The following is a 12654-nucleotide window of genomic DNA, read 5'->3' as shown; positions in this document are numbered from 1 at the left end:
CAAAAACGCTGGCACTGGCTGACTTAATTAATTCATCAATTCTGGCACTCAATGAGTTAAAACGTGATCAGATGGATTGGCCGTGTTACGCTTTCGAGACTTTCAAGTGGGCCCTGTTCCAGAAAGAAAAGTTGAGAACCACTGATCGAGGACATTCAATGACACACGATCTGGGCTGGCTCTCCAAAAAAAAAAAAATGCTGTTTTGATATTCATTGCATGAACCGATTTGATTTGTATGAGAGTCGAGATAGCAGGTTCATTATGATAGATCCTTTCAGATAATATGGGAACTACAAAGACTTGGAAAAAAAAGGAAGGTGATAAAAAACAAAAGGTCTCCATGAATTCATGACTTCAACGTGGCGAGTATTGTAATTCAGTTGGTTCTCAAAGTGGGCCTGGGGGAAGCCGAAGGGTCCTTGAAGGGATTACATGGGGGCCACCACAAGCAAAATTTGTCAATACAGTATCAAATTCAGTCCAACCACTTTAACCCTATACATCTGTTATTTGAAAATAGTCGATGTACAAGTTCACAACGCGTCGCATCGAGACACATTGTGAGCTTGTGAACTTGTACATTTTTGTATTTTCAAAATATGTGGAATATTTTTGAAAGATTTTAACCCAATCAATCCGGGAATCCATTGGTGTAAATTTTCTTTGGCTATTCAAAAATATATTGCAGATATACAAAGCTTGTAGATCTGCTATTTTTTTTTAATCGTTAATATTTTGGCAAATCTTTGAATATCTAGTTTTTAAAGCGAATAGTTGTAACTCAAACCTTTGCTTCCGGGGGTCCCTGGAACAAAATATTTTACATATGTTTGCTTTAAAAAATATATATATATTCAAAGATTTGCAAAATAATTCTCGCTTATCGTTTACCTTTCAGAGAGGTAAAACATTCTACATTCTAAAATGACAGAGCTGCGTTCCCAGATTGAATGGGTAAACAACACACAAATCTTATATTTGGATTCCTGCCAAAATAGGGGCTCAACAACACCCTCAGGCTGATTTTGAAGTTTGTTTTCCGCTTCAGGTTTAAAAACTACAGCAGGGTAAAAAACATGGCAGGCTGCATACCAATGACCTCATAGTACACGATGATGTAAGCACAACACAGCTGCAGCCAATCAAATTAATAAAGGGTGTGTTAGATTTTACAGTAGGTGTGTCAATACTGTCCAATCATGCTTGTACATTGGCATTCCCTTGGCTGTAGTCTGGACACACCTATGGAAATCTAACACACGCATTATTAACCCATTAAGACCGGGAACGCATCTGTCAATTCAGATTTTAACCACTTTAACCATTATTTTATACTTTGGGCTATTAAAAAATAGCAGATATACAAGCTATGAGCTTGTAGATCTGCTATTTATTTATTTATTTGAAATCATGAACATTTGTGCAAGTCTTTGAATATATATTTTTTAAGCGAATATTTGTAACTCAAATCTTTGCTTCTGGGGGTCCCTGGAACTAAATATGTTGAGATGGGGGGTCCGCATATAATTTTGGAGGTCCTTGACATGAAAAAAGTTTGAGAACCACTGATATTATAGCAACATAAAGTGTTTCAGAAAACTCTGGGGGAAAACTCTGTGGATTCTAGATAAAAACATTTGTAGAATCCCCCAGAAGCAAAGATTTGAGTTAAAAAATCATGTGGGGGGGGGGGGGGACCCCCCTGGGGGTCCTGACCCACAGGTTGACAACCACTGTTCTGCTGTAACTGACAGGAGAGAAAAAATAGAAAGTTGTTTTGCGGGGGTGAGTTACTCCTGTAAACATTGGTGGTTTTGCAGTGTACCGTGGCTGTCCTGGCGGGAGGCTGTTTTCATGTGGAGCAAGCCAGCTCTGCCTGTGGCATGATGCAGTCAACATTCCTGCACGGGGAGCTAAAAAGGTGTGTGTGTGTGTGTGTGTGTGTGTGTGTGTGTGTGTGTGTGTGTGTGTGTGTGTGTGTGTGTGTGTGTGTGTGTGTGTGTGTGTGTGTGTGTGCGTGTGCGTGTGTGCGTGCGTGCGTGCGTGCGTGCGTGCGTGCGTGCGTGTGCTCTGCATACTTTCACAACAACACCACACACACACCCCTCAGGCAACAAAACACAACCTCAGCATTCAGAGAGGTATATATATAAATGTCTTCTCTGCTTCTCTCTTCCGAGCCTACAGTGGGTGCTGTCAGACCAGTCTTTATCCCATTAAGACAGGGAACGCATCAGTGTCATTTTAAGATTTATTTTGCTATTCAAAAATAGCAGATATACAAGCTCATAGCACGGCACCGAGTGCCGCGCTACGAGCTTGTAGATCTGCAATTTTTTTTAAAATAAAATCAGGCAAATGTGTGCGAATCGGTGCTGCAATCGGTGCCGCGCTATGAGCTTGTGTATCTGCTATTTTTGAATAGCCAAAGTATAAAATACTGGTTATACTGTAGCTAAAAATCTAAAATGACATATATGCGTTCCCGGTTTGAATGGGTTATACAACATATTATGCTCGACTGAGCAGCCGTTTAAAATCGGGGGGGGGGGGGGAAAGAAACGTATAAATAAATCATGGCAAAACGCACATAAGATGTGCTTTGGGACACACAACAACGAGATGTTCTCAACGGTTCCTTTCCACGAGGGAATAAACAACTTAAAAATAACACCCCTGAATATGACAAAAGTGCTATTATCCAATTAACCCATTTAGAACCGAGGCCGATTCTAAAAACAACCATATTTTTCCTTATATCAGTGTACCGCATATATGTTTTCTCTGAACACCAAAATTCTTTGCGGAACATAGTGTGAACTACAAGCTCACAACGTGTCACATTGCGACGTGTTGTGAGCTTGTAGATCTGCTAGTTTCATGTGGTTAAAGGAAATCTTCACCGATATTCAACCTAAATGTTCTGATGCCAGATCAAAAAAAAAAAAAAAAACCCTATGGCACGGATTTAGGTTGAGAATCGGGAAAGTTTTCATTTAACTCTTCCTCTTGGTCTTCAAAGAGTGGGGGGTCTTACCAAGGCATCGAAGACCAGTGTGTCAAACTCCTCACTGTCTGAGTTCTCCATCATGATGTTGAAGAGTGCATCCAGCGTGTCCTGCAGGAACTGTGAGGAGACACACACACACACACACAAACAGACAGAGAGAGCATGGCAGCAATATCAGCATATTTCACTTGAAAAGATACCACCATGGGTTATAAAGAAAATAAGTCTGTCACCCGACTGTGTGCACACACACACACACACACACACACACACACACACACACACACACACACGCACACAAAAGGCTCCAAAATACTTAGTCTGAACAATTCTAAAAACATTATGTTTAATTCATTTGTCAAATCAAATTGATTGTGACAGACCTACACCCCCACACCCAAATGTTTTTTTCTATTAAAGGACGACTTGTAGCGGGGCAGCTACAAGTCGGCTATTTTCAAAATATTTTTTTGACATTTCATACATTTGCAAACATTCTGCATAATGAGTGCTTTCTACTTTTGGTACTTTTTTTTTTTGCTCAAGGTTTCTTTATTGGAATTTTCTATTTTTACATACAGGTCAATAAAACAAAAGCATTCAAGAAATGTTGTATGTTATCCCTCCCACCCCCCCTTTAAGTACATTTTGATACCAATACTTGTGTACTTTTACTCAAGTAAATTTTAAATTCCGGACTTTCACTTGTAACAGAGTACTTCTGTATTGCAGTATTGATACTTTTACTTAAGTAAAAAAATGTAGTATAATTTTTCCACCACTGTAAACCAGACCACCATGAAGAGACTGTGAGAGCCCATTAGGAGTGGTACAGTACAGTATAAAAACCCAGCTGTAGGGCTCAGTATCTGATACAGCTTACAGTGAATATTAGCCAATAAATCCCAAACCTAGCAGGACGGTAATAATTTACCTGTCAGCGTTTCCTCCAGCAGCACTAATTGTGCAACACAGTAATCCCTCTCCTGGGAAAAACACGCTGCCCCTGTTTACTTGGCCCGTTGTAAAGGAGCAACGAACAGCCAGAACACATGTACTGTAGCTGTAGAGCAGTGGCCCTCAACGGTGGTGGAAAGTAACTAAGTGCATGTACTCAAGTACAGTACTTTAAATAAAATGTTGAAGCATTTTTTTTTTACATTACTGGAGTATTTCCATTTGTCAATATTTTTACTTCTACTCCACTACATCTCAAGAGGTAAATATTGTAATTTTTACTCTTTAGTTACCAATTATTTTGTAGATTTTGATTATTACTACAAGACATACATTAACCACTTTAGCCCTATTTATACTTTGGCTATTTGAAAATAGCAGATCTACAAGCTCACAAGCTTGTAGATCGGCTATTTTTCTTTTCATTTTGAAAACTGGTGAAATGGGATATTCTGTGTAATGAGTTATTTTACTTTTGGTACTTTATGTATATTTTGCTACTTTTAAAATGTGATTATCAGACTTTTACTTGTAACAGAGTGTTTCTACATTGCCATATTGATACTTTTACAGAAGTAAAACATTTCAATACTTTTTCCACCACTGGTTCTCAAAGTGGGATCCAGGGACCCTCAGAGTACCTTGAATGGGTTCCAAATGGACCCTTTACAGGTCTGTGTCTCTGAGAGCGTACAAATGGGTCCGTTGGATGACAACAGCTGTAGAGATCAGGGCTGCAACTTATTTTCTGAGCGATTAGTCTATCGACTACTTTTTTGATAATTAAAATAACCGAGAAGCAAGTTTTTTGTCTCCGCCAGAGGTGGAGAGTATGTTTTCGTTCTTGTCCTTCCGTGTGTCCCCCCGTCTCAGCCAAGCTAACATTGGTCAAGCTTCACGTGACACGTGACAATATGTTGTCACAAATGCTTTTGATTGGCTAGCGAGACGCATGACGAAATAAAATCAATCTGGTGTGTCACTTCAAAAAATCTTTTATATTTTTCGAGGTGAGCTTCCATCAGCCAAGCTAACATTGGTCAAGTGACACGTGACAATATGTAATATAAATAGTTAAGACAGGATTAATCAGGACAGTACTGGCGGAGACCTGTGCTCCGAGGAGCACAGTTTCTAGTTTTAATTTTTTTTTTATTTATTATCAACAAATCAACATACAGTAAAGCAATTTAGTCGATCATAACAAAATCTATTTAAAACTAGAAAATGTGCTCCTCGGAGCACAGGTCTCCGCCAGTACTGTTCCTGATTAATCCTGTCTTACCTATTTATATTACATATTGTCACGTGTCACTTGACCAATGTTAGCTTGGCTGATGTTACCTCACTTCAAAAACATAAATGGCTGAAGTGACACACCTATTTATAGGATTTTATTTCGTCATGCGTCTCGCTAGCCAATCAAAAGCATTGGTGACAACATATTGTCACGTGTCACGTGAAGCTTGACCAATGTTAGCTTGGCTAGGGGGGGGGGGGACACAGCGGGACGGGAACGAAAACATACTCTCCACCTCTGGCGGAGACAAAGATTAATGTCAATGCATTGATATGTAAAAAATAAAAATAAATATTGAAAAAGTAACTGATAGAATATTCAATAATTTGACAATATTCAACAATTGAAACTTAATGATGACAAAATTATTGAGTCCTAATAACCTCCCCCCATATCTGTGATCCGAACAGCATAAATTATATCTAGGGTAACATAATCACTTTATTTAACTGTCTGCTCATCCACTAAATTGGCTTTAAAATGCCATGCGGAAAATGTCAGCTCATTATGCCAACAACAGTGGCATCCATGGGTAAACATTAATACCCTGACTCTGTGGTCTGCATCAACCCGGAGTAACATTAATACCCTGGAGTTGAGCTCCTTATCAGGACTGACGTCATGTTCTATAATGGAAATCACAAGCCTTTCAATCCCAATCTAAATTCTCAGTGTAAGAAACATCCTCTGTTGAGCCAATTACTTTCTCAGGAACCGATTTTATTTATCTATCTAGAGTCCACTGCTGGGGGGCTTAACCACTATCGCATCCCTATTTTGGGCATTTTAAAGCAGCACTATTTCCTCTTCACCCTGGATTTGAACCTGGTTTCCTGTTTAACCCATTAAGACCTGGAACGCATCTGTGTCACTTTAGATGATTTCTCTGGCTATTAAAACATAGCAGATATACAAGCTCATCGGTGCCGCGCTATGAGCTTGTAGATCTGCTATTTTTGAAAAATCTTGAAAAAAAGTTTTAGAATCTTTTCCAAAAACTGTTAGGATTTTAAAGAATCGCCTCAGGTTTTAAGGGGTTAAGTGCTGATATTTTTTTTTACCATTGAGCTAATAGAGCTGGCCTGCTTGCTCAGGGTATAAATTGAATCTTGACTATGAGATTACAAATTTGTGTCTAGGTGAGACATGACTATTTTACCACATTGTGGTATTGATACTTTTACTCAAGTAAAACATGTGAGTAGTTCTTCAGCCACAGTAAATATCCCCCAGCAGACAGGTTTAACTGTGTTCACACTAAGAAATGATACGTCCCCCCAGCAGACAGGCTGACTGTGTTCACACTAAGACATGGTATGTCCCCCATGCAGCAAAGCAGACAGGTGGTGGAGCCGTTTGCTCGCCAGGCTGCCAAGGAAGCTGTGTGGCGCTCGGGGAGACGGGAGGACACACCATTCCGATTGGACCGTTTGTGTGGCCAGATGTTGAGATGTCCCCGGATGCTCGTGCACGTTTAGACTAAACTCTCTTTAATTGGGATTCAATGGAATTAGGGAAACATCAACGAAGACCGTGACAGCCAAACAGTGACGTTCAATCCAGCTGTGGCCAATAAATTATAGATATTTATTTTTATATTATTGTTTATATTTTGCTTACTGCGTGCATTATTTTCAATCTTATTTTCAAGTTAAAGTAAACTTATTATGAACGTTTCACATATAGTAGCTCTACAGAGCAGATGGTAGGCACATGGTCGTGTTGATAATGTGCTTCTTATTTCTTCTTGCCACCCTTCGGAGGCTTGTCTAGGCCCTGGATGAACTTGCGAGGGATTTTGTACTGATCTAGCAGAAAACTGCCGACCTGTTGTATCTGACTGCCTTGGATCTGGACCTGGACTCTGTCCTTGGCTCCCGGGACGGGCTGCAGGACAGAGCTGGCCTGGACTCTGCGCCTCAGGGCAGAGGACACCGCCACGGGATCCAAACCATACAGCTCCAGGTTCTTGACGAGGGTCACCTTCTTGTTCGATCCCCTGGACGCCACGGAGATGTCTATAGGCTCGATGTGGCCCTTCTTGGTAATAGGCGCTTGTCCGGGAAACACGAGCTGATAACATTCCTGCATTCTGCTCAGAGTCCTGCCGAAGAGCTCGTCCCACTTCAGAGCGCTGATCTCCTGGTATTCCGTTTTCTCCAACAGGCAGTCGCATAACGCAGGATTTACAGTGACATAATCTTTGTTGTGTTCAGCCACCAGCTGGTTGTTCGTCACATACTCTGTAATTATGAGTCTGACGTCGGCAGCGTGGAGAACGCTTCCTTTCCTCTTGTGCGCTTCCAGAAAGAGAGGTTCCAGTCTGGCTGACACGGAGTAGAGGCTGATGATTTCAGGGGGTTGGTAGGAGGGCTTCTCTTCTGCTTCTCCTCCTCCATCCACCGTCTGCTCTTCTTCCTCGGGCTGCTCTGGGGCTCGGAAGGCCAGCAGCTGAGGATTCCTCCAGTCCACCTCCACGATGCTCTCCACTCCCTTGCTGAGCTCTTTGACCTGCACCAGACCATGATGCTGCTGCTGCATGCTCTGCAGGAACCTGGACAACTTCTTATAGCTGGATCTCCTGACGTCCAGTCGTTTTCCGTTCGGACAGCAGGAGAACATGTATTTGCGGAGGAAGGTGCTGGTCAACAGGGGGAGCTCTGACTTCTTCACCTTGGTCTTCAGAGCCTGGAGGAAACACCGCAGCAGGAGGGCGTCCAGCTCTTCTTGTGGTGCTTTTTGATCATCATTCAAGTACTCCTCATCCTTCTCCTCGCGGGCAACTTGCTCTCCTGTGTCCTTCAGACTCAGCTCTTCCATAGCAGCACAGGGCTGGTCCTCATCCTCCTCATCCTCTTCCTCTACATCACGTCCTTCTCCATTCCCCACCAGAGCTTCACCTCCTGCATCCGGAATAGAGGGAGGACCACTCTTATCACCGAACGCCCACAGGTTATCCATGTAGGTGTGGAAGACAGACACGCCTTTCCCTTTCATACCCACGTTCAACATCTCCGTGCTGGACATGGTGCTGGTGCCCACCGCCACGGGTGCCCTGTTGCCCACCGCTGAAACAGCACAGCAGTCACCCTGCCTCACATATGGCAGACCACTGGACGGCGTCACCACCCCTGGCAACATCAGATCTGCCCCGCCGATCATCTTCTGAACCACAGCGGGCCATGTGGTAAACGCCGGCAGGACGTTAGGGAAGCGCCAAAGCAAGTACACGGTAGGATAGAGTTGTTTGTCCAGCTCAAAGAACAGTGGGTTTTTGTGGAGAACGTACAGTGTGACGGACTCTCCTTTATGTGTGTAAACCTTGACTACATTCAGATCCTCTTTGCTGGGGACCAGCTCTGACAGCTCCTCTGCAGACAGCGCGGGAAAAGCTACGGCGACGTCCGATTTCAGCTTCCTCTTGGCCGAGCCCTTCAGCACGGTGTTGGACTTGACACGAAACGCTTTGGCAAACATCTCGTCTCTGCTGTCAGCAACTCAGAACTTATGTTATGAAGTGTTATGTAATGTTATGCCCTCCATTCTGGTCGTTGAGGTCCGACACTTTAACCTGAGCTTCAAATATTAATCTTATAGTCAGTGTCAAAGGCGCTTGGAACGGACTGAAACCTTTGCCCAAAATTAGAGTCATACGTCATACAGAAGTCTATGACGTCAGTAGTAGATATGACATATGGGATCTCCATATATGGGGATTTTGCAGATAAATATAGACATTTTTGGAGAATCGCTGATTCGACCGACTTCGCCATCGGGCGCCACACTCCCTCGGTTCCTGAGATACACAAGGATAAAACATTTGTGTAGGCACGAGAGGAACTTTTTCTTACCTTGACCACCTCGCCACCTTCCACCTTCATCAGCTGTCGAAGGTTCTGCTGCAGGAGGCTGGTGTTGGAACGCCACTTCAGCAGGCCCAGAAGATCAACTGCACCACAACATGAAACACAAAGACAACGAGCACAACGTCTATTAATAGGGGTGCAACAGTTATAATCAAACTAAATCGATTTAATGGATTAAAATAAATAAGCTCTAATTTGATAAAACCATTTATTAATAATCGATCCCCGTTTCGGACGTGTCATTATGGGTGAAAAGTTAAAAAGAAAATTCAAAGAAGTTCCTAAAAGTGAAAATCTACAAGCTCACGACGTGTTGCGATGCGACTCGTGAGAGTCTACTCTAGATCATATATTTTCACTATTTTTGCACGACACTGTTTCTTGACGAAGTACAAAATAACACTCAAGCGATTAATTGATTTGTTGATGTATAAAAAAACACGCTTCCTGATTATTCAATTAACCGAGAAGGTAATCGATAGAAAAGACATTCAACGACAGTTGCAGCCCTAGTGTTTATCTAAGAAAGTGGAGTGGGTGGCGGTGGTAGAGACAGGGAGTGAGACGAGACGAGAGAGCGATGTGAGAGAGAGAGACAGAGTGAGAGAGAGAGAGACAGAAAGTGTGCGAGAGTGAGAGAGGGAGGGAGGGAGAGCAAAGACGAGAGAAGTTCTTGTCATTTGCATTTCATGAGCGCCCGAGTGTCAAACTCAGATGTCAAAAGAAATGACAACTTATACAAACAAAATGGTCTTCCTGATGGAGTTGGGAGGCCCACACGACACCGAAGTGTCAAGTCAAAACCCCTCCGATTCCCTTCAATTAAAATCAATTAAATGCGTGCGTGTAGCAGAGGATGTGATTAATCACGCTCCAGGGGAGCACTCACTCCCATCAGGGCCACCTCTGACGGATTATAGAATTGGGGCTTTAAAAAGATTCACTCAGCTCAATTAGCTAAGGCACCGGTCAATTCCACACAAGAAGGGTCATTACACTTTCAAATGGCGTGAGCTTCATGAAGTTATGACCGGCTGTTAAGTGACAGCAGTGATTTCGGAACCAAATGGACCCTTACAGGTCTCTGTCCATTATCAGTTTTTCTGTCAGATTTTGCCATTACAGTTTTAAAATGTTTCCTTTCTTCTTTTTTTTACCAAAATAGTGAAAGTAGCCCATCTACAAGCTCACAACGTGTTGTATCGAGCTTGTAGACGACAGTTCCTAGTTTTGCTCACTGGGTTAACTTATAGCCAGTGAAATAATAGCGAGATTAACGTGTCCATCTTGCTGGAACCCCCTCAAGGACCCAAGTGGGATTGAATGGGTTAAGAGCCCCCCTTCCCCCCATGATGGATGCTTATCATCTGCAGCGCTGACAGACCTGCTGTAACAGGGTCTAGTCACAGGGCCTTATCTAAACGGCCCCCAACCCCCCACTAACCCCCCTCCCTCCACGTCCCCCGGGGGGGGGATATATATCGTCACTATCAGGCAAAAACCTCATATCTCCATATTTCAACTTATTGTGTTTTTTCATAAATGTATGCTCTGCTTCGTCATACTATACAGTGTCACTCAAAAGCAGCATATATAGCCAATCTACAACTCGGTCATGATGAGACGTGTTGTGAGCTTGCACATCTGCTATTTAAGCAATTTAAAAAATATAGATAGAAGTGAAAGTGTTTTAAGTCTGTCTGTGGGTTGTTAGATTGAACCAAATGAAACGTATCAACAAGAGAGCTTGTGACTAAATAATAACTACATTGGGTCCATTGGAACAGCTTCTGTTTTTTTGGAGATACAAGGTTTCCCCCCGAAAGCACCGATATGGATTTTTAAAAGTGACGGCTTAGCACCCTTCAAGAGACAAATGACATGACGTGAGGATCAATCATGTGGCAGTCTGGGGGAGGGGGGGGGGGGGGCTGATAGGAGAGCGCTGGCAGAGGCCTCGGACAGTGGTGGAATAAGCACTGATTTATTCTTTTTTTTATACACGTACTGTATGTTGGTTTCTTTACTGTTACCGAGTGAGAACGTTGCACATTAAGCTAATAATCTGGGGTCCCCGACCCCCAGTTTGGGAACCATTGGTCTACAGAGAGAGACATTGGGCTTTGGTCGCGAATTGAGCCGGACTTTATACTAGTCATATGCCAAAAAAAACCTGATCTACAAGCTCACAGCGTGTCTCATTCGAGACGCGCTGCGAGCTTGCAGATCTGCCGTTTTCGGTGTGCAACTCCGTCATATGGGCGAAGTATAAATTAAGTATTTTAGAAGGCAATCGCAGAGTGATTTAGACGTGACAAATAGCATCTGGTCTGGAAGTGAAAACCCCAAACCCAACAGATGGAATGCAGGAGCAGAGGAGTGACTAATTCCGAGGGAATACATTACGTGCCAATTGAAATGTAATAGGATTTCACATTAACATTTGAATGTTTGTTTATTTCTAACCAAATCACGAGCGTCGTTTTTTTTTTCCTTCCCCTCACTGCTTTAATTGCAATACGGCCTTCTAAATACATTAAAGTGAGTTCACGAATAATTACACTGCAGTGTAATCTGTATTTAAGTAGTGATATGTTTGGGTTAAAACAAAAAAGTTAAATCTCTATACAGTATTGTGATAGTAATAATTGCTGTAGAGTGTTTGTTCTGTGACAGGAGTCTCTCTGTCTCTCCAAGCTCTATAGCAAACAAGAAAATACATTTTCAGGAGGGTTGCCAATTTCAGCCAATCAGGAGAGAGTAGCCATTCATCAGCTGCAATTTTATAGTGGTCCTGTTCCAATTTTGTCTGCTATCGTTGTTTGTGTCATCACTTCCAATTTCACTTGTTTACCTGCGTTCCATCTCCTGAAAATGGCATTTTTCTGTTTACCAAAGAGCTGGAGAGACAGGAGACTCCTGTTACTGAACAAATACTCTATAGCCACTATCACAGGATAGAGCATAGATAGAGAGTGCACTGCACTACAGTGTAATTAACTGATATGTACAATGCTATTAGTATCATTACATATATCTTATATTACTGAATGTACTGAATGTATCAGTCAGACATAGTGGTCACAGCACGGTTTTATCACACCATCTCACAGAGAGAACAGCCTCATGTACGGGCGTAAAAAAAAATTGGTCCGATTCTGATCCCGATTTCTGAGAATTGATTAACGATATTCTGTCAAAAAGTACAAAATCCAATTCTAATCAATTTGGGAGAACTTAGATTTGATTCAAATTTGTTGAAAATAGAACATTCACAAATCGCGAGCCTGTAGATCTGCAAATGTTCAAAAAATTCTGCAAATTTTCAACCTACAGATCGGCATAATTGCCGGCATAATTGCCGATACCGACATCATGCAAAAAGTCAAATAATGGCTGATACATCGGCCGTAACCGCATATCGGTCAGGCTCTACATGAATCTAACTGCATCTGCTCTCCTCCTTAAGTGCTCATTTTGGTGTATAGAATTCATTCTGCCTGCCTTTTTCTCAAGGT

General features: G+C 42.3%; 2 protein-coding genes across 3 annotated transcripts in view; both read right to left on the bottom strand.

Annotated features, from left to right (window-relative positions):
* The window catches only part of dock1 (dedicator of cytokinesis 1), a 455553-nt gene that overhangs the window by 342904 nt on the left and 99995 nt on the right, over window positions 1-12654 (bottom strand). For both annotated transcript variants that reach the window (XR_013934788.1, XM_080454394.1), the window contains exons 19-20: window positions 9122-9219; window positions 3041-3130 (exon numbers count right to left, since the gene is read on the bottom strand). Coding sequence is in view for 1 of the 2 variants with exons in the window: in XM_080454394.1 (XP_080310520.1) it covers window positions 3041-3130; window positions 9122-9219 (188 nt within the window). In the remaining variant the exon portion in view is untranslated. The remainder of the gene's footprint in view (window positions 1-3040; window positions 3131-9121; window positions 9220-12654) is intronic.
* LOC308104198 (eukaryotic translation initiation factor 2D-like) lies at window positions 7008-8747 on the bottom strand (the record flags this gene model as incomplete). The annotated part of the gene is made up of 1 exon (XM_080454547.1): window positions 7008-8747. One exon carries the CDS (start codon window positions 8745-8747, stop codon window positions 7008-7010), a length of 1740 nt encoding a protein of 579 aa, XP_080310673.1.

The sequence above is a fragment of the Gymnoscopelus braueri genome (assembly GCF_963280865.1).
Source record: "Gymnoscopelus braueri genome assembly, chromosome: 17".
Taxonomy (NCBI): domain Eukaryota; kingdom Metazoa; phylum Chordata; class Actinopteri; order Myctophiformes; family Myctophidae; genus Gymnoscopelus; species Gymnoscopelus braueri.
The sequence above is the reverse complement of the archived record's forward strand: the minus strand, read 5'-3'. Positions and strand labels throughout refer to the sequence as shown.